Genomic DNA, 26,948 nt, shown 5'->3' on the forward strand with positions numbered 1-26,948 from the left:
CTCCCCGTTTTCCAGAAAGATGTCGCGGGTTATCAGCGCACGCTCAGATCTCTGGCTACGGGAGGAGCGTGACTGGCAGGCCATCTTTTGAAGACAGTGATTCCTCCACTGATGCCTCCCAGTTGGAAATTTAGAATCGTGTCTGGTAAGACACCATATGCAAAGTAAATTAATGTACAGGGGCGAACCAGACTAAACCCTCCTCTCTCTGAACGTCCAGGCCACTGAGTGCCTCCCAGGCAAACCCACCTCCTTTACGCTTATCACCACTTTTCTTCTCATTTGTCTCTTACTATCATTCGTCCGCTCTTAAAATGGACAGCAACACTGTAGAAACTATGCTGAGCATAACCAGTTATGAATTTGCTGGCTACTTTTGCTTAAGTATAGGGGGAATCTATTCAACACACGTGGCTATCTTTACCATCTACTTTGGCACACTGTACACATTCACATACGGTAAGAATGTATTTGAAAGGGCAAATGAGAGAGAAATACCGACAAATAAATGTAAGTAAAAGCTTCTGCCACTATAAAACAGCTCCATTTTATCCAACTCACCATTGTCATGCAAATGACATTGCTGGTTACAACTGTATGTCTTTGTAGTGGTAAAGTGTTAATTTCAGTTCAAAGGCTGAGGCAGTATTCTACGGGGAGAGCTGGATGAAGATGGAGGGGAGAGGGGGGAGTGCCGAGTGGTTTAGCCTGGCTCAGCCTAGCTCTGACCTGGCTCTTTGTGTTTCTATTGTCTCCATGGCAAAACAGAATTAGAGTCTTCTGTACAAGGCTAGGTGTGCCCTTAAAATCAAAAAGAAGGCACACATGTATGTAAGGCTGCACACAGGTTTGAAAATGTCAGCTCCGCAGCTTTACCTCCTCCCTTGTTTTTTTGTCTGTTCAATGACAGCACTCGGCGGGCTGGAGGAGGGAAATGCAACTCATGACACGGCGCCTTGGTTACGGAGATTCAGAACTGCTTTAATGACAGATGTTAGGCACAAGACACTGACAGACATCACAAAAATCCATCTTTATAGTTTCACGAGCAGAGTCTGGAGGAAACGAGACGAAACGGTCGACAGGATGAATTAGTAATGCGAGGCCTCACAGATGGACACAAACAGATATATCGTGCACATACACAGTCCAACGTAGGCTTTTTACTGCACCGAGCCCTCCAGCTCCATCTGAACCACAGGGGGACACATCCTGCACGCACATATCCATGTATGTAAGGCTGCTCAAATAATGGGGGGCATTGTCATTTCTTCTCGAGCACAAACACCATTAAAATGGTCGACAGCGCTGATGGGGGCGAAATAAAAGACAGATAAAGGGCCGAGAAAAGAAAGAAAGCCATTCTGCTAGGACTGGTGCCGTGTACAAACAGAGAACATGGCTCCTCTTTTAACAGCCGCACACTAGAGCATGTGTGTGTGTGTGTCTTTTTATCGGGGGGGGGGGGGGGGGGGGGGGGGGGGGGGGGTCCACCATACGTGCAGCAGAGCATGTGTGCTTTTCTGTGTGTGCTGAATCAAACAGTGGAAGATTCATTGTAGTTCTCAAACAGCGCCATTGTGGGGTTTTCTTGGGTAGCTGTTGTTGCAGGGCCTCCTTTAATACACGTGTGTTTGTGTGTTGTGGGGGGGGGCGGCGGCATCATGGACACTCCTGGAGACGAAGAGCCCCACCCTCCCGCCGTGATCCCACCACTGGAGCCGTTTATCCCGTTCAAGGCCCGCCCCCCACGCCAGGGGACGCAATCCCTCGTCGTCTTGAATGGCTGACAAACATCAGGCTTTTTGTAATGGCAGTGCATCACAGAGGCTCCTTGTTGAGGGGAAAAAATGATGTTAACCTAGAGAGGACGGGAATGACTGTTACGCTGGGCACCGGGGGATGTTAGCGAGACAGACTGACGCAAGATGGAGTAGTAAAAGATAATAATTTCCTGCTGATGAAATAAGAGAGCAAAAACATTGCTATATGATCACTCGTGTTATCAATAGCGTATTAAGTGAGGCACAGTGGAGCGAGGTTGTGATTGTGATTCGAGTGGTAATGTTTCAGCTCTCGCAGGACGGCCATGCTGGAGACGTGGTTGGTGTAGAAGATGAACGGGGGACACCCAACAACTCCAACCTCTCTCTGGCAAACAGGAGAAGGCAGGGAGAGCTTCAAAATCACTTTTCAGACATCAAATAATTAATTGCTCGGCCCCCCCACCACGTCTCTCTCCTGGTGTCTGTATGGAAGACACAGCTCGAGTCACTTAAGGAGGGTTAACACCCGTCTAAATTAAATATTAAAAGGTGTCTGTACCTGCTGCTATTGTTGCCCCATGGAATAAGATATAACCTATTTTTGACAAGTTTTCATCGTCAGCCCTCTGCGGTGAGACGCTTGTCGAAAACCAAATCAGCGGATGGGGGGAGTGGCAGTGTGGGGGGCATTGATGAATAATCTAGTTCATATTCCAACGACACTCGCCGCTCAGAGGGAGAGAAAGAAAGGGATGAAGAGAGGGAGAGGGATGTGCAGGTGGAGAAAGAGAGATGGACGGAAGAAGGGAAGATGAAAGCGTGGGGAAAGCGAGGGATGAGTAAAAGAGGAAAAAAGGGGAAAAAGGAGAGAAAAAAAAAGGGAGGAGGTGGCATATGATAGCCAACGTCTGCCAAGGTATCACATGACAGTGCTCCCGTTTAAATAATAAAACAGGACGGGGGCTCTAAACAAATCGTTATCTTCCCACCTCCATGCATCCCGCCTTCACTCTAACCCTCCCTCCATTTCCCCGCTTTTAAAAACTTGTTTTAATGCCATTTCTTAATGAACATAATAGCTCGGCACTAATAATAAAAAGAAAATAAAAACATCTAAAAACGCGGAGGGGCCCCCGAGTTGTCGCAGGCGCTCAATTATTTCCTTGTCAAGTGGGTCTGTTTTTAATGAGGCCCTGTGGGACTGACGTCTGTCAGTCAGCCCTGACTTTTTGACACCATTACAACTTCAAATAGAAGCCGCCGCCACGCTGCCTTCCACCGCTCACTCGCTCGCTACTGCTCCGCTCATCTGACAGGCTGGGGGGGGGGAGAAAAGGTGGCAGGAGAGGGAGAGAAAAGGGGGGAGCAGGAGGTGTGGGGAGGGAGCGAAAGAGAGAGGAGAAGAGAGCACATCGGCTCGTAGGTCGGTTCCACGTGCAGACACACACACACACACACACACACACACACACACACACACACACACACACACACACACACACACACACACACACAGGGTGAAAAAACAATCACAGAGGGTCGTTACCAGATGAGGTTTGTGAAACTGCCAGGGATTTCACCCCCCACGACCCGCCTCGCCCCCCGACCGCCATGCTTCCTCCTACACTTCCTTCCTTCTCCCTCCTCTTTGCTTCCTTCCCTTGTTCATTATTCCTCTACTTTAATGACAAGTCTTGGTGGGTCGGACCCGCATGTGACGGTCAAAGGCACACTATTTTGTTGGCCATTAATTTGAGGCTTTGAAACAGACGGCGGCGCTGCGGCTAGTAAGGGCCTGTGGAATGGTGGTTTGGAGGGGGGGGGGGGGCTCACCACTCTGACACCCCCGCATCTTCGAAAATGAAGACCGTGGCGCTGAAACAGAATAGCAAATGTCCTCGCTGGGAACCACCACAACGACCACAGGAGACACATGCACACTCCTATACTTCACTCCTGTGTGTGTGTGTGTGTGTGTGCGTGTGTGTGTGTGTGTGTGTGTGTGTGTATGCAAGTGTGTTTGTGGCGTGCACAGCGTTACTTTCATGCATCTCAAACTTCTGAAAATTCTCCAAATATGCTCTTAAATTTAGATTTGCCGAGACCCCCTGAAGAATGGCTTTCCCCTGAAGAATTAAACAGCAGTAAACTAACGCACACGTTTCTTTTTCAAACACCTGCAAATGTATCACATCATCAGTCAGCGTGCAGGTAAACACAGACACAAGGACTGCATCACAATCTTGACAAGAAATATATAGAACAGAAAGTGCCAGTTCTAAAACAGGTTTGATCCATTTATAAGAACAGAAGAACACACAAAACATTGCAGTTGGTCCTGGTGTGCAGTTTGCAATGTATAGTCTAATCACTGAACACCCAAAAATCATGAAGAAAACATGTGGTTAGAGTAAATACCTTTCAACTTAATAAAATGTACAGTTCTAACACGGAAACGTTAATTGCATTTATAAATAAATAGTCACAGAATCACTTGTATTGAGAGCAAAACACTATTCTATGATGTAGATTTTAAGGTTACAGTATGATGCCGATAACTTTCCACAATGATAGATACATTAAAAGTCTTCAGGAAGTCTGTGTTTGAGTGATGCAGGGGAATTGTACCAAATGTAGATATAAAGCTGTTATTATGTGTGAGGAAAACTTTCTCTGTATTTAGGTACTGTGTGTGTCAAGGTTGGGGTCAGTTCCCTTTTGTATTAAAAACAAATTAAAAGGAGTAGATTTTATTTCATTTTCTGAATCACAAAACTTTCTTGAAATGTTCATATATCCTTTCTTAAATGCGCTAATTCTTTCCCCTTAATTGACTGAACTGAAGCTGAACTGACCTCAACCTTTTTATGCGCAATCTCTCTTTTCAAGGTTGCGCCGCTCGTCTATTTTGGGCTCGCCTGAGCTTTTTAAAGAAGCGGTGTGTACAGCATATCTTATCTGAAGGCACTCACCTCTGCTTTGTCGGAGCTACGTGAAGAAGAGCTGAATCATTTAGTTACACAAGCTCATACATATTACAGCATGTTGGTGTTAATAACAAACACGGCGCGGGCCCCCCCCCAATCCATGACTGTCAGTCATGCACATGCGAACATACATAAGTGTGCAGTGTCTTTCTCCCCGTCTCCCATGCATGCACACACACACATTCGGAGTAACACTTGACCCATCACAAGAAAAAAAGAAGAAAAAAAAATCTACATATCTGTTCCGCTTTGAGTTAGAAATAAACAAAAAAAACAAGGCCTTGTTCACCTAGGGACAGGATGGGGCACAGAAGCACGCTGAGGACGACGCCATGAAAAATATTATAACTATCATAAAAACATCTCTCCCTATTGTCCCTGGAGATGTGTGAGAGAGCCTGACAGAGAGAGAGAGAACAAAACAGAGGCGAAAAGAAAGAAGAAGAAGAAAGAAAGAGAAAGCAAAGTGGAAAATGAAGGCTGAGAGGGACAGAAAGAGAGAAAGAAACAGCAAACAGGAAAGGAGAAAGAGATGGAAGAAAAAAAAAAGCTCCCTGTCAGACATTGGAAACAGTGATTCATGGGGACCATTTGTCCTAATTACAGCAGAACAACGCTTTTGTCGCTATTAATCACGCATGTGTGTGTTTGTATTTGTGTCAGGGGAGAAGCATGCGCGCGTGTCCGTGTGTGTGTGTGTGTGTGCACGCGAGTATATGTGTGTAGAGGGGGGAGATCAGTGGCCTCGCAGATTGAAATAGATGGCCAGGATGATGGTGAGAAGGATGATGGCTCCGAGGATGAAGACCAGGGCCCGATTCTGGATGATCCTGCAGAGAGACAGAGAAAGGGCGAGAGAGATCAGGCAGGGTTCACAGAGGTCCTCGTGTTATGGCAGAGAACACGTAAAACAGTCACATGTTTATGTGCAAACTAAATGACCAGCCATCAGCTAGAGGCTTATCGTGTTTAATAGCTACCATGAGGTCTGCAGACATTCTATTTACTGGTACACAATCTCAGGCATGGGAGTGTAAAACACAAACACACACACACACACACACACACACACACACACACACACAATATTTCCAAAACTGCAGCACTTTGTAAACACACTCGTAGCCTCTGTAAAAATGTCATACTGATGTGTGTACACATATATGAACATACAAAACACTTATAAACAAGCATGACACACAAACACACGCACTCAAACTTTATTTGCCCAATAAAGTAGAACAAAAAAGTGTCTCGGGAGTCTCCAGGAGGTAATAAAAAATCACTGAATTGCTGATGGAATATGCCATAAAACGACTCACTCTTTTGCACATTTAAATGTTCCCACTGTGACCTAAGTAAACTTGACAAGATGGGGGCTTTGAACCAAAAACACACAAAGCTGGGAAAGGAGGGCTGGAGAAAGGGAGTGTGTGCTGGTGTGCGGAGGAGTTACAGGCCTCTCAACTCATCACACGTGCGTGTTCACCAAAACTCTCCAGAGTTTGCATCACCGCACACGCGCAGACAAACACACACACACACACACAAACACACACACACAAACTCTGAACCCTCCGCTGCTCCTGACAAATGAGAGAATTATCACATTTGCTGACATGTGGAGGAGAGGCCGAGGAGGGGGGCACTGTCCACTTCTCTAAGCAGGAGATGAATAGCCCATGCTGTGGCCATTTATCACTGGGGAGGGGGGGCTGGCTGGTTGCTCAGTCACCCTGCTACCCTCTAAAGCACCAGTCTGAGCCTGACACAGCCTCCTCCAGTCCACCGGCTCGGACTGGCAGTAGCCTCCACACTTAGTCTAAAACCCACGGCCAAAGGCGTGACAAAAATGTATCGCAGTAGCGTTTTATGCTTACGTGGTTGCATTTCCTTTGTGCAGAGAAATGTCTACGTTGCACTTTGGACTCTCCAGCCAACCTTTTTAAACTATAACCAATCACTTGTAACACACCATTACCACGTTTCCCTGTATAACACCATTAAAAAGTGGATGTGGTCACCGTGACGACAGCCATTGGTTTTGTTGACTGCCGTTTTGAAACCTCGACTTTGGAATTTTAGCCGCCGTCGTCATCTCGGTTTTCTTTGCAACCAGAAGTGACACAGAGGGTGGAGCAGAACAACCGAACGCTCAATAAGTCATTTTTAGGAGAACAAAAATTGTTACCGTGTCTAAAATTATTTTTGCAACCAGAAGAGTTGCCCCCTTCTGGCAATTGGAAAGAATACAAGTTTAAAGCACTTCTGCGTTGCCTTCACCAGAGAGCTCATTACAACTACTGTTTGTAAGAAGCTCTGCTTTATAAGTAGACAGTTTACCCTTGAATAAATGCATATCTTATCAGGATAATGCAGTATAAAAAACACAAGTAACAGCTATGGTATATTTTTATATCCCGTTCCTGTCTTAAACCATACTGTGTAACCATACAACCCCCAACCCAAAAGCAACAAATACCAGCAACACGCCTATGTTGTGGTGGGAGCTGAAGTCGTATTAGTGATGCTATGATGAGGCGGAGATGATTGGCTAAAGCCAGCTGGGGAGATCCCACTGAAACACTAATCAGAGCATGCTTAGCAAGGCCACGTCTCCCCCGATTAATTGACATTCATTATTTACAATGATTATTTATCCCAGCCAAATACCCAGAGGAGGTGCTTGTGTGCGCGTGTGTGTGCGTGTGTGTTGGGAGAATCCGGATCGCTTTATGCTGTTTGTTACTTTTTCAGCTGGGGAAAAGAGGGAAGCATGACACGAGGCCTCAGGGTGGAAAAATGAACAGGAAGTTAGTTTTAGCCTCATGGATGAGGAGCCCGGGTGCTTAGAGCAATAGGGAGAGAGAGGGAGGGGGAGGGGGCTGTTCGGTAAAAATTGCATTCATTAAAAAGGAGTCTGATTTGGTGGCAGACAACGCGGAATAACTTCAAACACGAAAATGTTCAAAGCAGTAAGGAATATGACAGTGCTGAGATTCAAGAACTTTTTCTCAGGGGACAGATATTCTAAAAAATACTTACTTTGACCTAAACTGGTTCTCTGTACACCAATCTAACAAAACATGTCTTGCAGTCTAATGTAAAGTAGCTGATCTTATTTGCCGCGGCTCAAACCCTTAAACAGAAGCTGGATGCCAATGTAGCACTGGCCAACCAAAAACCTTCGAAGGTTAAATTCAATCTCGCCACAACTCAAAACCTAAGTATGCCTTTCACTTTTCTAGCTGTGTGTTTTAATCCACCGTGAGCAACAAAACAGCCAAACCAGTAATCATATCCTTCTCTAATGCTCGCAATAATTCAAGTGCTTTTGCAAGATTTTGTGAAGGTTACAACGCGGACCCGCACACACACACAGTCATAATTCACTTGTGCAATGATAAAACTAAGAAATAGTGTCTGTGACACCGTAAAGAGCTACAGCGTTTTCCTTGAGGTGCGAGGATATTGATGACATCACTTTGCTTTAAATCACCCCACAGGTGATGAGGCTGGAAAGTTACTACTTGTGTAATATTATGACCTGGGAAAATTGTTTTTTATGTCTTCAATCTCACAAAGTGATATAAATCAATACTTTAAAAGAGAAATAATAAAGTTGATTTTTTCTCATCGTTTCTATTTGGTCACTAATAACAACTTGTTTCTTTAAAAAGAAAAAGAAAATCCCAGGGGACAGACCATTTTCATAACATCATATCTGTCACTACAGATTTATTTTTTGCATCCAGCAAAGCACTTTACGATGAGCTCACAAGTCAAATGAGCTTCTACAATCATTTCAGTTTAAATGTCATGTAAAATGTTCAGGTAACAAAAGCAGCGAGCATAAAACTTGACCCCTGGCAAACCCCCCAAAAATAATTTTGCTTTTCTTTTTTTTTTTATCCCAAAAATTGGGAGGTAGGAGAGTAAAGAACATGGTTTTCCTCTGCCGTATGGTTGATCCCACTCTGACACGTGGCCAGACAGAACAGAACTTATCAAACCGGATCCATCCTCCAGCTTTGACACTTGACATGGGGGAGGTGGGGTGTGTGTGTGTGTGTGTGTGTGTGTGTGTGTGTGTGTGTGTGTGTGTGTGTGTGTGTGGAGGGGAAATTTGGGGATGTGTGAGTGATTCAAACAGCGCACGTACAAGGGTGCAGATGTACATGCTGACACACATATACACACTCCTGCACACCAAGTTTGAGAATCCTACCCCCTACTATGATCCCCAAGTATTTTGTCTCTCCCCCACCCCCCCCCCACTCATATGTAGACAAACCAACAGTAACTGTTACCAAGACACTAGCCAATAACAGCACTCGATACTGGTCGTTCTATTGGCTCCTGATGTTCCTTCATCGCAGTCAACCAGTCAGCTGACACCTTACTAGATGGAAAAGCTCAGGTATACAGCACCAATGTGAGCGAGTGAGTCCAGATGATGAATGCAAAGGAGAGCAAAAAATAAAGCAAGCAGGAAGGACGGAAATGGACAAGAAAACAGCTGAGAGTGAAAAACAAGTGAGAAAAAAAACGAGTGGAGAGACAGAAATAGAGAGGTGGAGTGAGGAAAGAAAGACAGAGAGAGAGAGAGAAGTCCGTTTATTCGGGGAAGCAGAGCTGGAGGAGAGGCTCCTCGGAGACAGATGAAAATAATGAGGACTTTTCTGTCAGGAAAGATTTACAAAATCGTACCAGTGTTATTAAAATTTAAAATCTACCTTTTTTTGTTCTTCTTTTTCTCCCTTCCCACCCTCTTCCTCCCTCTCTTCCTTACCCAGTTTTTTTCCCACCTCTTCCAGCAGAACAGCCTTATTACCAGCTCTAATGAGCACCGGGATACACCTCAGCTCTGTGTGTGTGTATAGGGGTATGTGTGTTGTGGGGTCCAGGTCCCTAGCGCCAACTCCATCAGCTCCCGAGATTCCCCAGTCCCTTCAATGACACACACACACAGACACAGACACAGACACAGACACAGACACAGACACAGACACAGACACAGACACAGACACAGACACACACACACACACACACACACACACACACACACACACACACACACACACACACACACACACACACACACACACACAAACACACACACACACACACACACACACACACGCTCCACTAAGAGGAAACTTAGCTGCAGAGTTGCATCTCTCTGGCCCTCCCCTATCCCTCCTCTTTCCACTAGTAGACCAATAAAATAAAAATCAATGGCTGTCTGAGCCATTCTGGCTCTCCTCCCTCCAAACCCTGGGAATATACAGCATGGGAAAGGCGAGGGGGAGGAGGGGGGATGAGGGAGGGAAGGATCAATGTGTTCACAAATGGTTTGAGTGATGGACATGGAGGTAGAACGCTGGTGGGGGTAAGTCCTAACTAATGCATTGTGTTATTATAACAAACTAATACAGATAAATGTTTCATCATGCGTGTGTAAGTGCACACACACGCACGCACACACACACACACACACACACACACACACACACACACACACACACACACACGCACACACACACAGGGGCTGTCAGATGACAAAATAAAGGTAGAGATGGACCTGCTATCAATCCAGTTTGAGTGAAGAAAGGTGAGAAACGTGCGACGCTTTAATCAAGTGAATGAGACGAGGAAGAATGTGCGAGAACAATCCACAACAATCAGATCGGGTTCATGTTGCTCTGCAGAGATAATGACTTGACCCGTTTGTTGGAGAGATCTAATCCCGCCACATATGTTTTGCCAATTGTCCCTAAGGGGGTGTTCAGGACAAATGATGATTTTCAACGCACGCACGCACGCACGCACGCACGCACGCACGCACGCACGCACGCACGCACGCACGCACGCACGCACGCACGCACCTGAAGTAGGTCTTTAATTAAAGCTGTTTAGTGTAATTATTTAGAGCCTCCAACATCAAGTCCTTAATCACAAACAATATTTAAGAACACACCTCCACACTCAGACGTCACGATAGTAACATGATGTAATACTGAACAGATAAATGTCTATTAACATGAATACAGTTTCCCTTCATATTTTATATACAAATACAGTCTGTGATCTAAATGTAAAGAAGAGACGGTAACCTTCTATCACTCCAGCAATTGATCAGATAAAACCCACCGTAATACTTGGGTTATTGATATCTTTTGATTATGACTGGGTTTGTTGTATTCAGTTTAAAATGAAATTAAACAAAGAAATATGGCGAATTCTCACATTGTACATTTTTTGCAGGAAAATTGTCGGCTGGACTTATCATTGCAGCTCTAGAGCACACAATACATGTTTATTAAAACCAAGTATTTATGTAAATACACCTCAACGCTATTAGGTGATTGTGGCTTTAAATCTGTTAATTTACCATAAAATCTACATATTGTATGGATGTAGTGTACTGAAGATATAAAAGACAATTATCCTGCGACCGGCATGCGGGTTCCAATCCCGGTCATTGGGAATGACTGTTCGAAGAATATTGGACATTGTTCTCACAACGCATTTATTTTTAACAAAATATAAAACTGCTTTCCAAATTGAACTAGTTTCTCAATTTTTTTTTTCTGTTGAGATTATCGATCCCTAAAAAAAAAAAAAGACGGCAACCTCTTCTTGACCTGTATTGACAAAAAATATCTTTTTTTCGCAACTGAGAAAACTGACAAAAGATGGACAGGTTTTTATGTGGAGGACGTGGTCTGAGCGAGGTATTTCATGTCAGCCTGATTTTCTCTCTCTCTCTCTTTGGATCCCACTTTACTCCCCCTCTTTTCCACCAACTTGATGCAGGAGAACCGCACCGGGGCTCTACAACTTCATGCATTTTTTATTTGGTGGCTAACAACCCCGGCTATAGCAGCAGCCTAGACCGGGACCCATTTTTCTCCCAAAAAAAGTGTTGCAAGGAGGAAAGAGAGGGAGTATAGAAGAAGTCTGAGAAAGAGGAGGGCTGGAGAGAGGGAGGTAAAAAGAAGGAGGACATTCGGCGTGGGAAGAGAGCGTGTATATGCAAGAATATGTGAGACGTGAAAAAAAACGGTGAGAGAGAAAAGGAGATGGAGAGGGAAATGAAAAAAAAAAAAGAGTAGGTGAAGGAGATGGAGAGAATACATTACAACTGCGTCTGGAATTGTTAAGAACCTTCTTTTTTTTTTGCCGGTAGCAATTTTGTGTTGCTGCTGCAGTTTCTCCTCATCGCGGTATGATGTACAGGTGGCTTTCGGTGCTCAATACATACACAGATCATTCCCCTGCCTGGTTACCTGGCTGAACCCTCGGCCTCCTCCGTCTTCCCTATCTCCTGGATCTCCATCCTCATCCATGTCCCCTTTCCGTTCTCTCTATTGGACATTCAGTGCATTCATTCAGTAGATAGAATTTTCCTCTCGCCTTTTCTCAACTCCTGTTTCTACTTCCATTATTCTTGCTGGAGGGGTGTGTTGATAGGAAGCACTTTTTAAATTATGTTTACCCTATGTGCTTGTCACGTCACCAGGTTTATAGTCTACAAGAGCATGTCAACAGCCCATATTTACAGCACAACTGTCGATGTAGGCGATGAAAGTAAAAGTACTCACGCCTTCTAATGTTATGGGTTTTAATGCTTAGGAGCTGACAATGAAAAAAGACAGTTAAAGAATTTAGATTGTTTTATTAGTTGACTCAAAAGGAATAATAGCCCTTATAATCAGCTGGTTGTCACGGCAGTATGGTAACACACTTGGAGTAGAAAGAAAGGGATTTAAATAGTGTGTTAAACATTGCAAAGTGGCTCAAATAATTAAGTGGGACAGGTATTCTGTGTTGGAAACATATTGTAGTAGCGATATTGGAGGTAAATATTTAACTCATCAGGGAGGGAAAAACACACCAGGAGTAAGTTTCTGTTATGCGAGCAAACTAGAGTGAGATGAAGTTCCCTTTGCTACTCTGTCATAGTCACTGGGATGGAAAGGAAATCCAGATCCGTAACTTGTGCTCAGTGCAAGCTCTGCTCACAGTATTTCTGTATTCTAATTATGAAGAAATACACATATATAAATGACCCATTCTTCATTCCACTACAACTTGACTTGGGCTTTATAGAATAGAGTAGATTCAATATTCCTACACGGCTTTCCTCACATTTGATCCTTTCTGCCAAGAATTCCCAAAACCCCAAATCCCTCTAGTCCACATTCTGCGAGGGTCAGCTGGAGATCCGATTACTGGCCACGGGGGAAAAAATAGAGCCTAACATTAGCCATCAGAGCTGTAGGCTTCCAGAACTATGATGTCCATACATTTGTATTGTTTGTTCAGCACTGAAATCTCATTAAAGCACATAAATCATCACTGAGCACACTACTGCTCAACTGCAATAAAGAAGAAGAAAAAAGGAAATGAGACAGGAGAAGTAGAGCTGGGACGCTTCGGGAGCGTAGGACACCCGAGGCAGTGGTTAATGGCATCTGCATGCCTTGTTACTGGTACAACACAGTGACACAGATTGGGAGGAAAGAGACTGCTTATGCATCACAGAGTTGTTTTTTTTATCCAATTAATGCACAGCCTTTTATGTGTTTTTGTTGTCGTTACTTTTACGGAGAGATATCCTAAGATGTTTTTCTGTTTCGCGTTGGTATCAGTGGGGAAGCACATAACACGTAACACATCCACAGTCTGACACCTAACACCAACTCTATTGTTATGAAATATGACCGGACTTTGTCTGGCTGACTCATGAAATGTTTGGACTCACAATGGGAACATTTTCACGACACAAAAGACTTCCATTTGTATTTCGGAGTGTAGAGGACATCATTTAAAGATGTGGTAGTGAGGAAAAGACTGGACATCTATTTCCTTATCGTGCCTTGTCCCCCGTAGCTGTTTTTAGACAGTTTTTTACAAGTTGGAATCAAAACACTTCTCTTCACAAGGACTTGTCACGACAGTGAGGTGCCTAAAACTGGTTTCTGCTCAAAACAAAACCATTCATTAGACACATGCTTTAAACTCTTTGGGACGTATGTTTAGGATTCCACGACAAAGCAGCGCTGAGGATATTAGTGTTTATGTCTGAGTCTTTTTATTAACTGGTAAGGAAGCTCATTCGCGTGGTGTTTGTTTGCCATTTTAAAGCAACTCTCCAAATATTTGCTTCAAGTCCTGTGTGGTTTTAGTTCTGCATCCTGAGTGTCTCCAGATACGGACGATGTTGCAATATTGCCCACCAGCATGCACAAACACATCTACACACACAGAACATACAAGTACACACACACACACACACCCACACACAAGCTGACCCTCTTCTTATACAAATATACAAAGAATTTGCACTGGCCAAGTCAAAAAAAACAAAACATGTTTTGCCTGCAAACATCCCCTCACATGTCAGTTAAAAAAATAAAACATTGTCTATGACAAACTTTGTTCACATAGTCTTTCTTGACCGTGCGCATCTCTGCCTGCGTCAATGCATGGAGCATACCAGCAAAAGAAACACTGGTTTACAGATCCAATACACATGAGCAGACTGCTTATTAATATACATTAAAGTCTACAACTTGTAATCAAAGTGACTTTAACAGACTAGTAAACTGGATGCCCGTTAAACCCTCCTATGAAGAAGAAACTTAATGTTTCCCTATTTTTTATCTTCCGTGTTGATTATAACAAACTGCATTTTTAATAATGCTAATGAATATGACAAATGTATGAGGAATCTAGACGCTGAATGTTCCGTTAGGTCAATATAAGGTCACTTGAAACACATAAATGTCACTGAACAGTCCATGTGGATCGTGCACCTTAATGTCTTTACATTAGTCATTTTCTTTCAGAGAATAATGAATGGACTAGTCATCTATTGGTTTGGTATTGCCATCAGGGAGGGATATGGCAGCAAAGGACTTTCAAAACTAGTGAAATAAGGAATAAAGTGGAAGGCTGACCTCTCTTCATCTGGAGTTGTTGTTTCAATCTGCCATGGATCAGATATCTAAAAAAGCAGGAAGTCGGCCAGTAAAAGAAAGCAACTAAAGCTAGTTTCCTCTGTTGGTCTCCAGGGGTTAAAGGTCACATTTGCATGTCAGTGCGGACAGAATGCAAACTAACCAAGCAAAGATTTCATATCAGGGCCAAGGGTGAGCAAGAGAAAGAGACATTTCTTGAACTTGACCTCATGACCGTCGAGCCACTCTTGCCTCTCGCTCTGTCCTGCAGGTATAACGTGACTAAGCCAGCCAAAGGTCACAGTGTTGGACTGTGCGTGCATGTGTGCGAGAGAGACATTTTGCTCGTCCGCATCAAGAGGGCGTTGAGAGATATGTGTGAAAACCTACAGCAGCACATCTGGCAATCTGGTGTGAAATAACACCGTACAATTAAGGATTATGTGAACCATCAAGTCCACCTTGTTTGGACATGCAGGTACAGATCGGATTATCCAGCAGGTAAGCAGAGCAGAGAGAGAGAGCAGGAGACTGGGAGAGAGAATGTAGGGGTATAATGTCATCCCACAACCCCCCATTTGACACTACAAGGGAGGCTTTAGTCAGTCTAAATAATCCATGCTGTTCCATTAAATTTGCAGACTAGCTTCCCCAGTCCCTGTGTCTAAGCTGAGAGAGGGGAGGGGTCGAGCTGGGAGAGATGAGAAAGGGAAAGTTAGATAATGGTTGATAATGGGGAGAAAACTCAAGCAACAGTTTTTCTTTGCATGGAGAAAATCCCTGTTTAACCAGTGTTAAAGCCACAATTAGCTGTCCAGAATGGAGAAAAGAGGTTTATAAAGAGAATGAGACAAACAAGGGGAGAAAAAGAGCAAGTGTGCACAGCAGGCCCTTTGAGTGACACTGATGTGCTCATGATTGCCTGCCTCGCTGACATATTTCTCCTCCAACCCATACAAAATAAGCACCTGAAGTGTGTGTGGGGGGGGGAGGGGGGGGAGCCACCAGTGTGACCGGGGATTGTTGCGGTAACAGTGTTATTGACTTGTTGCTCCAGCTACATTTGCTTTGTGCTCTGGGAGGCGCGATCAATAGACTCTGGGCTCTGAAGCCCTGCTAATCAGGGCCTGCAGCCATGCAGGGTGATTCTTTTGCTAAAACTCAGGAAAAAAAGAAGAAAAAAAAGGAGGGGAAGAATAAGCGAAGAATCAAGAATCGGAAGAAGATACGGGGCAAACGAAAGAGACGATGAGTAACTTTGAGGCCCGGCGACGACTGCCTGTGTTATTTACCCAGAGAATTCTCCTTCAATACATGTTATTTCTTCCACCGCTAGAGGTGGCATTCCCTCTCCCTCCCTCTCTCAGCAGCAGTGTGGGCGTGAGGCACCATGAGAGATGCCGATTGCTGCGTTCACCTCTGCTTTCCTGTGAACCCGGGTTCAAAAGTCAAGGGGCAGGTGGGCTGCTTTGGGACTTGCAGAGCCAATCCATATTTGCAGAATCCAGTTGTGAGATCTCAAGAGGAGTCCATAGTGCTCAACGTAGATATAGAAGGAGAGAGTCTTAACATGATTGTTCTGGAGGGAATCTTAAGGAACACGCACGCTTAGTGTTGTAAACATTGAAAGACAAGATATTACTTCTGACTTTGTGACATTTGCGAGGCTGACAAACATACAAACATGGCACATGTGGACACAAATCATCTCCATCTGTAGCCTTAAGTTTAGCACATCACAAGCCCACTATGAAACGCTATGGCAAATTCATGGGGGAACTGTCCATCAAATATTAATGATCAAGTGGAGCCAAGTGGGTTTTCTTGCTGTCCCCCCCACCCCCCTTCTCCGATATCTATGGTCACTGCCGCTGAGAGACTTCCCACATGAAACGGACAAAGAGAAAAGGAGAGGATAGAAGGAGAGAAGAGGGCAAAGGAGGGTAAGGGAAAAGGCTAGAAGGGTGTATGGGTGTTCAATATTTTCTTTTGAGGGGCCAGAGCCTGGTTAGCTTCAGCGCCAGCAGAGTCTTGATACACAGGTCCCAAGGTGTAAACACAAACTTGTACACTGCTTATGTCATTGTTTTTTTGCTTTTTCTCAACACTTCTTTCTGTTGTGTTGTCGGCTGGCGAAGTGGGACTCTTGTGTCCAGTGACACAGATGTGAAGGCCGGTGCTTTTCACTGACACTGGGCTTTTTCTTTGCGTGAACTTCTTCCAGACTTTTGGACAAACTTAGGCCAAGAACTGAACTGCCGGATCGAAATTGACGGCTGGATGTAAAAGGCAATGGGTAAAGTTCCGAGCAAAAATATAAACTTCATGAAAAGAAAATGTAATGCAAATCTTTTCCCTGCGAATAGAAAGAAATCCCTCAAGGCTAATAGCTGCGGCGACAGCTCCCTTTTGGAGGATGCAAATCAGATAACTGGGCGACAAACAATAAAAAAAGAGAAACCACAGAACAAGGGCTGTAACAAACCTTCAAGAAAATATTCAAACGCTTCTAAAAAAAATAAAAATAAAACACACTGATGGAAATATCGAAACTGCTCATCAATGGAGCCCTGTTCGCAGTCTTTGCCACAACCCTCGCAACACCAACGCCCACCATCACAGCAAAAGTGGAAGTGCAGGGTCAGCAGCATCCCCTCTGGCCTTGCTGACCAACAGATATTCTAATAATCACCTTCCTTCCATCAGGCCTGCGACCAACGGATCCCTCGTCCTGCCTTCGTCCTCCATCTCCACTCAGACGAGGGGCTTTACGGAGCGGCGCTGCTTCGATACATTAAAACTGCTGCCCCATGATCAAACAAGCAAATACCTCCCGGGTCAGCAAAGGGCTACCCCACGTCAGTTAACAATGCAGCATTTAAACATCAGTCGTATGCAAAGCGGCTGGTACACAGGGGAGGAGATGGGCGGCAGGAGAAAGCAGAGAAGCAAGGCCTGGACTGGAGAGATAATGAGCGCAGGAGCACGCAGGAGAACATCAGCAGCTATTTAGCGCTATCGTGTCAGCTCCTACACAGCTTTATGATATACGATGTGAGGCTCCATCCGCATCATAACAAGGATGAGCTAATGATTGAGCGCATTTTTATCTTGGTCAAAATGCAGACTCAATATTAATGTATTAGATGGCAAGTTATATTCAAACATTTCCATTCGCTATGGAACTCAGAACTTTCATTTACTTCGAGATTTCTCCAAGTTTGTAATAAATACTGGCACAAAAAAAAAGTTGTACCTTCATCAGTGTTACTGGGGCTGTTTTTATCAATTAACTTCTCTCATCTAATTATTTCAGGCAGACAAGAAGAATGAACAGATTATTGAAAATCATTAAGACATGCTGTTGTCAGGACTGGATGTCCCAGAAGATGCAGGCTAACACAAAAAAAAAAACATACATACAAGCATAGGTCATATTTCCCCAAGAATTCTATACACACACTGAGACTGTGTGTGGGCGTGTAGCCATCATCAGGCTTCGCAATGAGAGCTGGATGAATACAGAGCCACTAATGCAAAACAAAACTCACTGAAACAGTTTCTTTTTTTTAAATATCTTTGACAAACAGGAGGGTGCATCTTTTTTTAGTGTGAATAACCCTTCAATGAAGATGGAGGGTGAAGAAGAGTTTTTTTTCTTCTGGCTTATCCCTCTCTCCCTCTGCCTACTGCTTGGTTAACCAACTGACCTGCTGTCAAAGGAGCCTTTGTGAGTGCGCTTTGGCAGAAGGCCAATCAGATCCTCTGGCTTGTCTGTCTCAGAGAGGAAAATGGCGCCCCTGGTATGCCATCAGCGGCAGAAATGTGCAGACAGTCTGACTGCTGAGGCTGGCTTGGCTTGCTGTGGCCCTTCCAAAACTATGCCGGAGGAATTACCTGCTTGGCCCGTGGCCAGAGGGACTCGTTCTACAAGGGCTGGTGGTTATTTATCTGTTTATTCACTTAAACCTCATGCACACGGGCACTTACAAAAAGGCAGTTCATCTCCTTCACATCCACTTCCACAGGTTCTGACAACATTCTCCTTTGAACTACACAGGTAGTTTCATGGGGTTTGAGTTAGTAAGAAACAGTTACGTGTCAAAAGGGTTCCTTTTCCAAAGCAAACCTGCATGAAAACGTGGACTGAATGACTACTGGGTTAACTTACTGCATCTTCTACTCACTACCGTATATAATAGAAAGGTTATCCTTTACTTTACACATATCCACCTCCCACATTAAATAACAAATCAAAAGCTGAAGCAAACACAAACACTACACAACAAGATTACAAGTTCTGACAAAGCCCTGGTTTACAGAGATCACAACGGTTCCTTTCCACTGTGTAAAACCAGCCAGAGACGAATACAACTGCTCAACATAGTGCCACTTGTGACACATCATCCGAGGAAGAAAGTGTTTAAGCTCTTGCTTCAGAAACAAATCTCTGAAAGCGGGAGATGATGAAACGGAGCAGATCCAAAATGAGTCCCGCACTCCTTAGAACCTGCTGCAGCCTGGAGCATTGCCCCCCCCCCCCCAACCCCCCACCCCCTTCCCTCCCCTATGGGAGAAAGGAAAGGACTAAAGAAACTAGTTAAAAGAAGGTAGAAAAAGGATTGAAGGGTGATGACGGAATACTAGAATATTTTTAGATTATTTAGGATCGCAAATTTCTACTGCGCAAACCCGAGGCCCTTCGATTGTTTACCTCCTAATGTGGATGCAATGTCTGCAGTACAGTAAGTACGCAAAAAACGACAAGTCCATCTCTCTTGAGAAAATCATAAACACACGCTTGATTGTACTCACAAACATTTCCTCAAGCACCGCGACATACTGAACGACCGCATTTCAAATGACACACTCAGCCGATCATAAACCTCCACATGTTTTAGACCCAAACAGCAACGCCAGTCTTGGCTGCGCTCACGTGTGTCTGCAAGCTGGTGGGGTGGGGTGAGGAGGTTAGTCGAGACTTGCTCATTTCACACTCAGAGGTGAGCCAGGGAGCAGTAATAGAATCTAGCCATAAAACATGGTGGGAGGATGACTATAGTATAGTACGTGTCCAACTGCCACCTCTTCTAGACTCCCTCCCTCCCAGCTTTTCTCACAGTTATCCATTATCACAACGTCTGTCTCTGTGGGAAAGTCTGACACACAAGACGCCTTTTTTTGCGTGGCTGCTCTCACCTCGACCAGCTTCTTGCCGACTAAGCAGATGGGAATGTTTTTGATTTACAAAAGCTGAAAAATCTATAACATAATTATTTGGGACTTGTACTAAATATTGTGATTTATTGTTTTATATCACTATTTATTTTAACTATTCTCCTGCTGTGACACATAATGATACATATATATATATTTTTCCATTAACAAACACTGTCACTTTAAATCATTTGTCAACTTTCTTTGGTCAGCTGGTCAAAAGCTACTTGATAACTTGCAATAAAAAAAATAAAGGAAACGCATCAAAACTAAACTAAAACTGAAAATGCACATATTTACTGAACAAACGTGGCAGGACCAAATCTTTCATATTTCTCCTTCTCGAATTGAACCCTTTCAGCTCTGTAGCATTATCAAAGTCTTAGGTTCTCGGAAGGGGGTCCACACCTCAAACGGTGCCTCTGTCGACAGAAATAACCCTTATCCCCATCAGCTCCTTCATTTGGACTAAGTGTATCAGCTCACATTGCCCACGCAAGGAAAGGCAATTTGACGGAGGTGAAAAAAGGAAGAGAGTGGGAGGAGTGAGGAAAGACAGGTGGATTTGACAAGAGAGGTAAAGAGTGAGAGTAATGGGGAAAAGTAGTTGTTAATAGCTGGACTGTTCTATCAGTGAGAGCAAATCCAGATAAGCTGGGAAGTTTCACAACACACCTAAAGTAGGAAAAGTATCTAAGACACTTTTTTTTTTTACTGATGGGGTCATCAGATTGATCCAAAGGACACTAGATGTCAAGTGTTCCAGTGTTTCATGAGTTATTCTATTCTGGTCTGTGGGCCACAGTGGTGTGTAAAATGAGAGGGATGTTTTGGGAAATCTAATTTGAGGCCTGTGTTTGTTTTCTTGGCATTATTTCTGCAACCAGGAGGCTGGCTCCAAAGGAGCACAACTCTCTTTAGTCTGTCTAGTTTCACAACAACAATGTCCAACAATAACATCCAACGATAAACCGTATATATCCAATCGAGGCGAGGACATTAAACTGCATCGTTTCCTCTTCTGGATGTCTCTCAGTACCGCCACAGAATTAAGCAGACAGTTAATTGGGAGGTTATTCGCCATGTCGCAGGAACATATGCACGCTTACGTACATATAGACGTATTTGAAAAAAAAACACAAATATTAGCAGCCATCTTTTGGCAGCTAATTGCGACGCGCTCCCGGTGGGACGACAGAGAGGTCCTTGGTCGACAATTAATCCTCGTTTGGAAAAGTAAATGACATTCATTAGCAGGGAATCGAGCCAAGTGCCATTATTTACATGGCAATAATCTGGAGCGTGCTGGTGGTGCTTTTTTAATGTTACAGAAATAACTCTGGGACAGGGGATGAGTACAGTTGCTTTCCTCCCTTTTTTCACTGTCTTTGCACCCAGGAACAATTAGGCCCAGGCGAACAGATGGGGACGCCTGTGAGTGAGAAAGCTCCTCTGAACGACTCTTCATCTCCTTCTTGTCTCACTCCCTCATGCACATGCACTCAGGCATGTGCACACACACACACACACACACACACACATCAGATATGAAGACAAATACACAAATACGAGCATGCACACACACACACACACACACACACACACACACACACACACACACACACACACACACACACACACACACACACACACACACACACACACACACACACACACAGCCCACGTCAGATATACACACGCACACATTCGGGCACACAAGAGAGCATAACAAGTACTGAGCATACTGAGCTAACTTTTAACATTAACCGTCGAAAGAAGAGCCTCTTACAAGAGGCTAAACAAGAACTTTGAAAATGTCGGGCACATTGAAAACACTGAGCTGTGACAGTAAAAGCACACAAGCTGGCCGTAGTGCAGATATTCAAAGAGAAAAAAATCACTGGCTTTCACAATTCATAAAAAGCAAAGTTCTTCATGGCAAATGTCAGCTCTCTTCTGTCAAGATATCTGTGTTTTTCCTACCATGTTTATTATTTATGAGTGAAGTGTATATTTTGAAGTTATAATTGAGAAAACCTCCTAGTCTTTGGTTACTACTGTAGGTTCATAGACAGTGCAGGCTTTGTGCACATTTGCAGAACCAAACACAATAGATACATATATGTGTTAACACTGCTGAAGCTGCTGTAATGATACAACTGTTACACAATGGGCCATTTGTTGCACAATCGTGAGGTTTTCCACAATGGTACTAGCCTCTGCACAATGTACTGTTAGGGATGTACACTTGAATGAAAAGTAATGCACGTAAAGACAAAGCGGACTTATTGGTAGTACTGCTCATAAAAGCTCAACATCTGTAGACTTGTATTTTAAAAAAAGGAAAAAATAAGTAATGAAAAGATTTATAGATGAGAAAAGTGGTAATCTGCAACTCTATTTTACTACATTTGTTACATAATCAGCAATTGTGCGTATTACATACAATCAAATTCAAGGACATTTTGGCCTTTTTCATCAATTATACTGCTCTCAACACAAAACACACTATTATTTACTGCATGTACTGTACATGACATCAGAGTATAATCATAGACTATACTTTTAACATGAACTTCAGGAAGAGTAGTGTATACCAACAGTAGTCGTTGACAGGGCAACAACAAATGGGGATCCAAATAAACAATACACTACACTAATTTCATACAATCAAACACAAATGGGACTAACACACAGTCTTTCAAACACAATGGTTCATAATGTAATGGTATATGTTTTTAGGTCATTTATAATATGAACATTGTTGGTCTCTTGTATGTCTTTACCTGTAATTGCAACTGTAACGTGATTAAAACTGTCTTGTATAAAAGGTGCAATATTTCTTTGAGTAATTGATTGGTGGACTTCTGTGGAGAACTGTCAAGTCTGTGTCATTTTACAACACATTACCCCCTCACGTAATCTCTTTGCAGGATCGTTAACCCTGCTGACCTGGATCCTGCCGGGCTTATCATTCTGTCCAACATCAGCCATGAAAACTAACACACCTGTTATTGTGCGACCGGTTACCCATCTTTGTCAGGGTAAGTACAATGATTAAGGTATCAGTCCCTGGGGAGCCCAGTGACAAAAACAGAGGAGACGTAATTGAGCATATACATCGCAGCCTCCCAGTTTCAACGGGCCTCCACGGACACAGGGGACAGATAGTCCCTGCCCCCTCTGGTTATGCTACCAGACAGGGAGTGTTCCACTAGACAGTCCCACCCCTTTACCGGTAAGATTAGGTAACAGCATCTTGTGTTTGCTGACACCGAGGAAGCAGCTCTGAGCCCTGTAGGGCCTCTTCCTTTCGTCATATTCTGTTACGTCTCCCCAATTACAATGGACCCCGTCAAAAAGACAAACACTAAATATCTCTTTATCCTTCCTTCTTCTCACTACTAAATCTCAAACCATCCCTAGACAAGTAACATTCATGGAGTAAAACTAAACCATGTGAGGTTACAAAAATGCATAAACAAGGGCATGACAAATTTGGAAGTTTTTTGCTCTTTCAGTAACTATTGAATTAATGAATGCCTAATGGTGTCCATTCTGTAAATAAAATGGTTGTCTCCAATTTGTGACAGAACTTGAAATTAAACTTACTGGCCCTCTTTCCTCCCTTGATGCTGACCAGAAGCCAGGTTGTTATTTTAGCCATGGGGAGGACTGAGGCCTAGCGTGACCTTTTCCCGAGCCGAAGGGAAACTTCCCCAAGAAATCCGATAAAATCCAGGATGAGGGACTCGCTAATTCGTTCGTCCAGCTCGGCACACTTCCGCGACCTCTTTTCCTTTAGCCAACCCCCAATCGATCTGCTTATCTCTCGAGATCAAAGGTTTTCACCGCCATTGTACATTTAGCCTTGGCTGGTTCCTCCCACATCATGTCTAAATATTAATGATAATAAAGTCTCACACCCATCCCTGTGTCAGGCAATTACAGCCAACATTGATCCTCAGCTCTCTGCTCCAATTAGAACTCACCGCTCGTAATGCGTCCTAGCACATCAAAGGATAACAGCCATTGATCCACTCCTGGATCTTAACGTTTACCGTTAAGAGAGAGGGAGGGGGATGTGGCGTGGCGGTGGGGGGAAGGAATATACCGACTGGAGAAGAAGAGGGGAGAAAAGGAATCATTTTATCCAGCCAGTCAGGTAAAGGAAGCACTGAAACTCAGAAGGTAAGGTATGGCAGAGGGGGCTAAATAATAACGGACACTGACAGTTCAGAACTCTTCTCTCTTTTATGTCAACATAGATCTTATTGCTCAAAACCATTAAGTGCATGTGTCTGCCCATCATAACTGCAGATCACTGAGAAGCAATTGAAAAGTCCATTTGTAAGTTCAGCTCAGGGACAATAGGCCTAAATCTTACACCATTACTGCCAGACTTTGAGGATTATTCTGCCTACTTAATATCGATGAATGAGCTACGACCAAAACTTAATAATAATACAATACAGGTCTGAGTGGGAGGCAAGAAAAGCTTCTGTAAAACAAGAGTCATCACCCACATCGATGTCTTTAGGCCAACTATCCTTGACAGCTGACCTTTGTGACATCTTAAAAGTTTGAGGAAAGGGAAATATTTCAAATCAACGTACAGAATACACTACCATATGCCATTCTAAAGCAAAACATGCTCAGCAAAAGGAACAGAATCAACAGCAGGGTAGAATCTGACCCATTGAGTCAATAGACAGCGACATGTCACCATTAAACCAGGGAGATTCCTTGCACAAATGAAGCTTAACAATTCCAGTGTTGACACCATTATTTGACAGGGCCTGTTGTTATGCTCTTTCTCTGCTGGACTGATAGCTCTGATAGTCCTGGCCTCGGGCACGACCTCACAGCCGCCTTTGTCACAGAGCTGGAGGAAGGCTTAACCATCGCTCTGGGCTACAATGACACTCTTCATGGCGCCACAATACACTGAAACACTGTGCAACTGGAATGCAACCCAATGGTTTGTATACCTACAATTAATTGACTGACCATGGCTGGCCTCTTGGCAATAAGCTGAAATATGTTGAGCAATGAGGTAACAGTAAAAAATAAATGAAAGACGGGCACAACATAACTTCACCAATTGTATTAATAACAATGCTGTAATCGTGCTGGCATCAGCCGTGAATATTGCATTACAAACTGAATGACAATTCATATCTGAAAATGGAATGTGGATAGTTGTCTTGACATGTTGAGGTTCATTAAAAGGTCAAAAGAAGCAGAGGAACTGTTTTAACTATCTATATGTTTGTAGTAATACCAAGCACCTTGTGAATGAACAAAAAGACAATAAATCTCTCAATATTCATATTGATAGGCACAAACCAGACGTTAGATCACATATCAAATTGTTTTAAAATGCTAAAAGTCATCCAGGCTACATAGGCCATACTAAATTCAGCAAACCCTTAACACCTTAAACTTTCTTTCTGCATCTGCTTGTGTACAATATTTCCCCTCTCAACCGACTGTCCTCTGGCTGCGGTATCCCTCACTATTATACGCTTTGCTAACATGGTGCTTTGCTTCAAGTCTGTACCTCGGCCTCTACCAAACAATGTAATTAAAGATTGGTGAAATGAAACCAGTGTTTAGAAATGGTTTATATCAAGTCTGTTCTGAAATGCTACACCACAGGGAAACTTTTAGATGGGATGGGTGTGCATCGACGTCTTGTTAAATAAAATAGAGTCTCGGCCTGAAGAGTCAGGCAAAATATCTAACCGACAGAGCCTCAGTGTGAGCCAGGTCAAAATACAGAGGCTGTGTACAATAGTAACGCAATGGTAACGGTAGGAAAACATTTGTTGTTGGCCGGGATATCAGGCTCCTCACATGTGTGTTATACTCAGTGATGCATTCAGGTCAGCTGAGGAGAATGAGGATTGGAGGGCTCCACAAACAGGCTGGGAAAGTGACACTAGGATGCTAGGCCAAGACATCAATGTCCTCACAACTTCCCTTTAACACTGAAGCAATGTTAACCCTGGCGCCATCAGAATATGGGTTGGGGTTTAAAGTTTACACTTTGGCTGACAGGATGTCCATGTGACCTAGCAAACACTTTCAGAAAATAAACAAAGTGGCTCTAAAATTTAAGAGGCAATGCTTTCCAGGGCTGTGAGTGATGGTTTAGAAAGAACTGGATATGTATGTGGATGTTATCTTTGTGGCTAACAGGCTAAGATACAGGCCATGATGCTTGTTGCTCAAATCAGCTGTATGTTGTACACTATTCTTTAACTATGGTAACACACAGTGCCTGGCACATTGAAAGAGTTCAAAGCATCTTGTTATACAATCAATAGTTAGTGTTTATGGATTTAGTAAATTGTGATTAGCATTCATTTATTGTTCCTGTTGCCAGTAACATAGCAACTAATCCTGAAAATAACACAGAGTAAAGGGAATGACCTGATAGGTCAGCATTTTTTTATTTTCACATCGCTGCAAGAACCTTGGCAGATGCAATATGGGCAACTGAACTTTTGGACTGAGGCAAACTGTATATATGTGTGTAAAAAAAAATATGTTTGTGTTACATTACACTATAGGGGAAATGATATCAAACTATATTTCTGCAAAGTTTTCAATGCTGTTCTGTGAGCAAGGTTGTTCAAGCTGAGACAAATCACGATGGGATGATGTTGACCCTTGAGGTGCAAACTAAGATCCCTGTCGCCACAGAGACGTGAAGATCCTGGTGTGAGTGGGGAAGTCTTCTCTCCAGTTGGCAGCAAGCCTCGCCTAGCACTAGGGTGCTCCGCCAACAGCTCCTCTAGTCTGTCAGACCTCCCTCCTCCACAGACTCAGATGCCAGTCTGCCTGGCTGGTGTGGGCCAAACAAGCCCCAGCCATCGGGCCAAAGGGGCAACGGAACTGCTGCCCATGCTGGGCCAGCACTTCACGGTCCGAGCACCACTCTCCAAACAAACAGTGCTGTTGGGCCACAAGCCACGGGAAACATGGAACCTGTCATTACCAGC

At 43.7% G+C, this 26,948-nt stretch overlaps 1 protein-coding gene across 3 annotated transcripts in view; it reads right to left on the reverse strand.

Moving 5' to 3' along the window:
- Window positions 1–1,471: 1,471 nt before the first annotated feature.
- The window catches only part of vti1a (vesicle transport through interaction with t-SNAREs 1A), a 109,567-nt gene continuing 84,090 nt past the window's right edge, over window positions 1,472–26,948 (reverse strand). The window contains exon 8 of one of the 3 annotated variants that reach the window (XM_034558254.1): window positions 1,472–5,583. In XM_034558254.1, the coding sequence (XP_034414145.1) occupies window positions 5,490–5,583 (94 nt within the window). In that variant the 3' untranslated portion in view covers window positions 1,472–5,489. The remainder of the gene's footprint in view (window positions 5,584–26,948) is intronic. The other 2 variants (XM_034558255.1, XM_034558256.1) reach the window with 2 other exon arrangements.

This window comes from Cyclopterus lumpus, chromosome 19 (genome assembly GCF_009769545.1).
Source record: "Cyclopterus lumpus isolate fCycLum1 chromosome 19, fCycLum1.pri, whole genome shotgun sequence".
Lineage (NCBI taxonomy): Eukaryota > Metazoa > Chordata > Actinopteri > Perciformes > Cyclopteridae > Cyclopterus > Cyclopterus lumpus.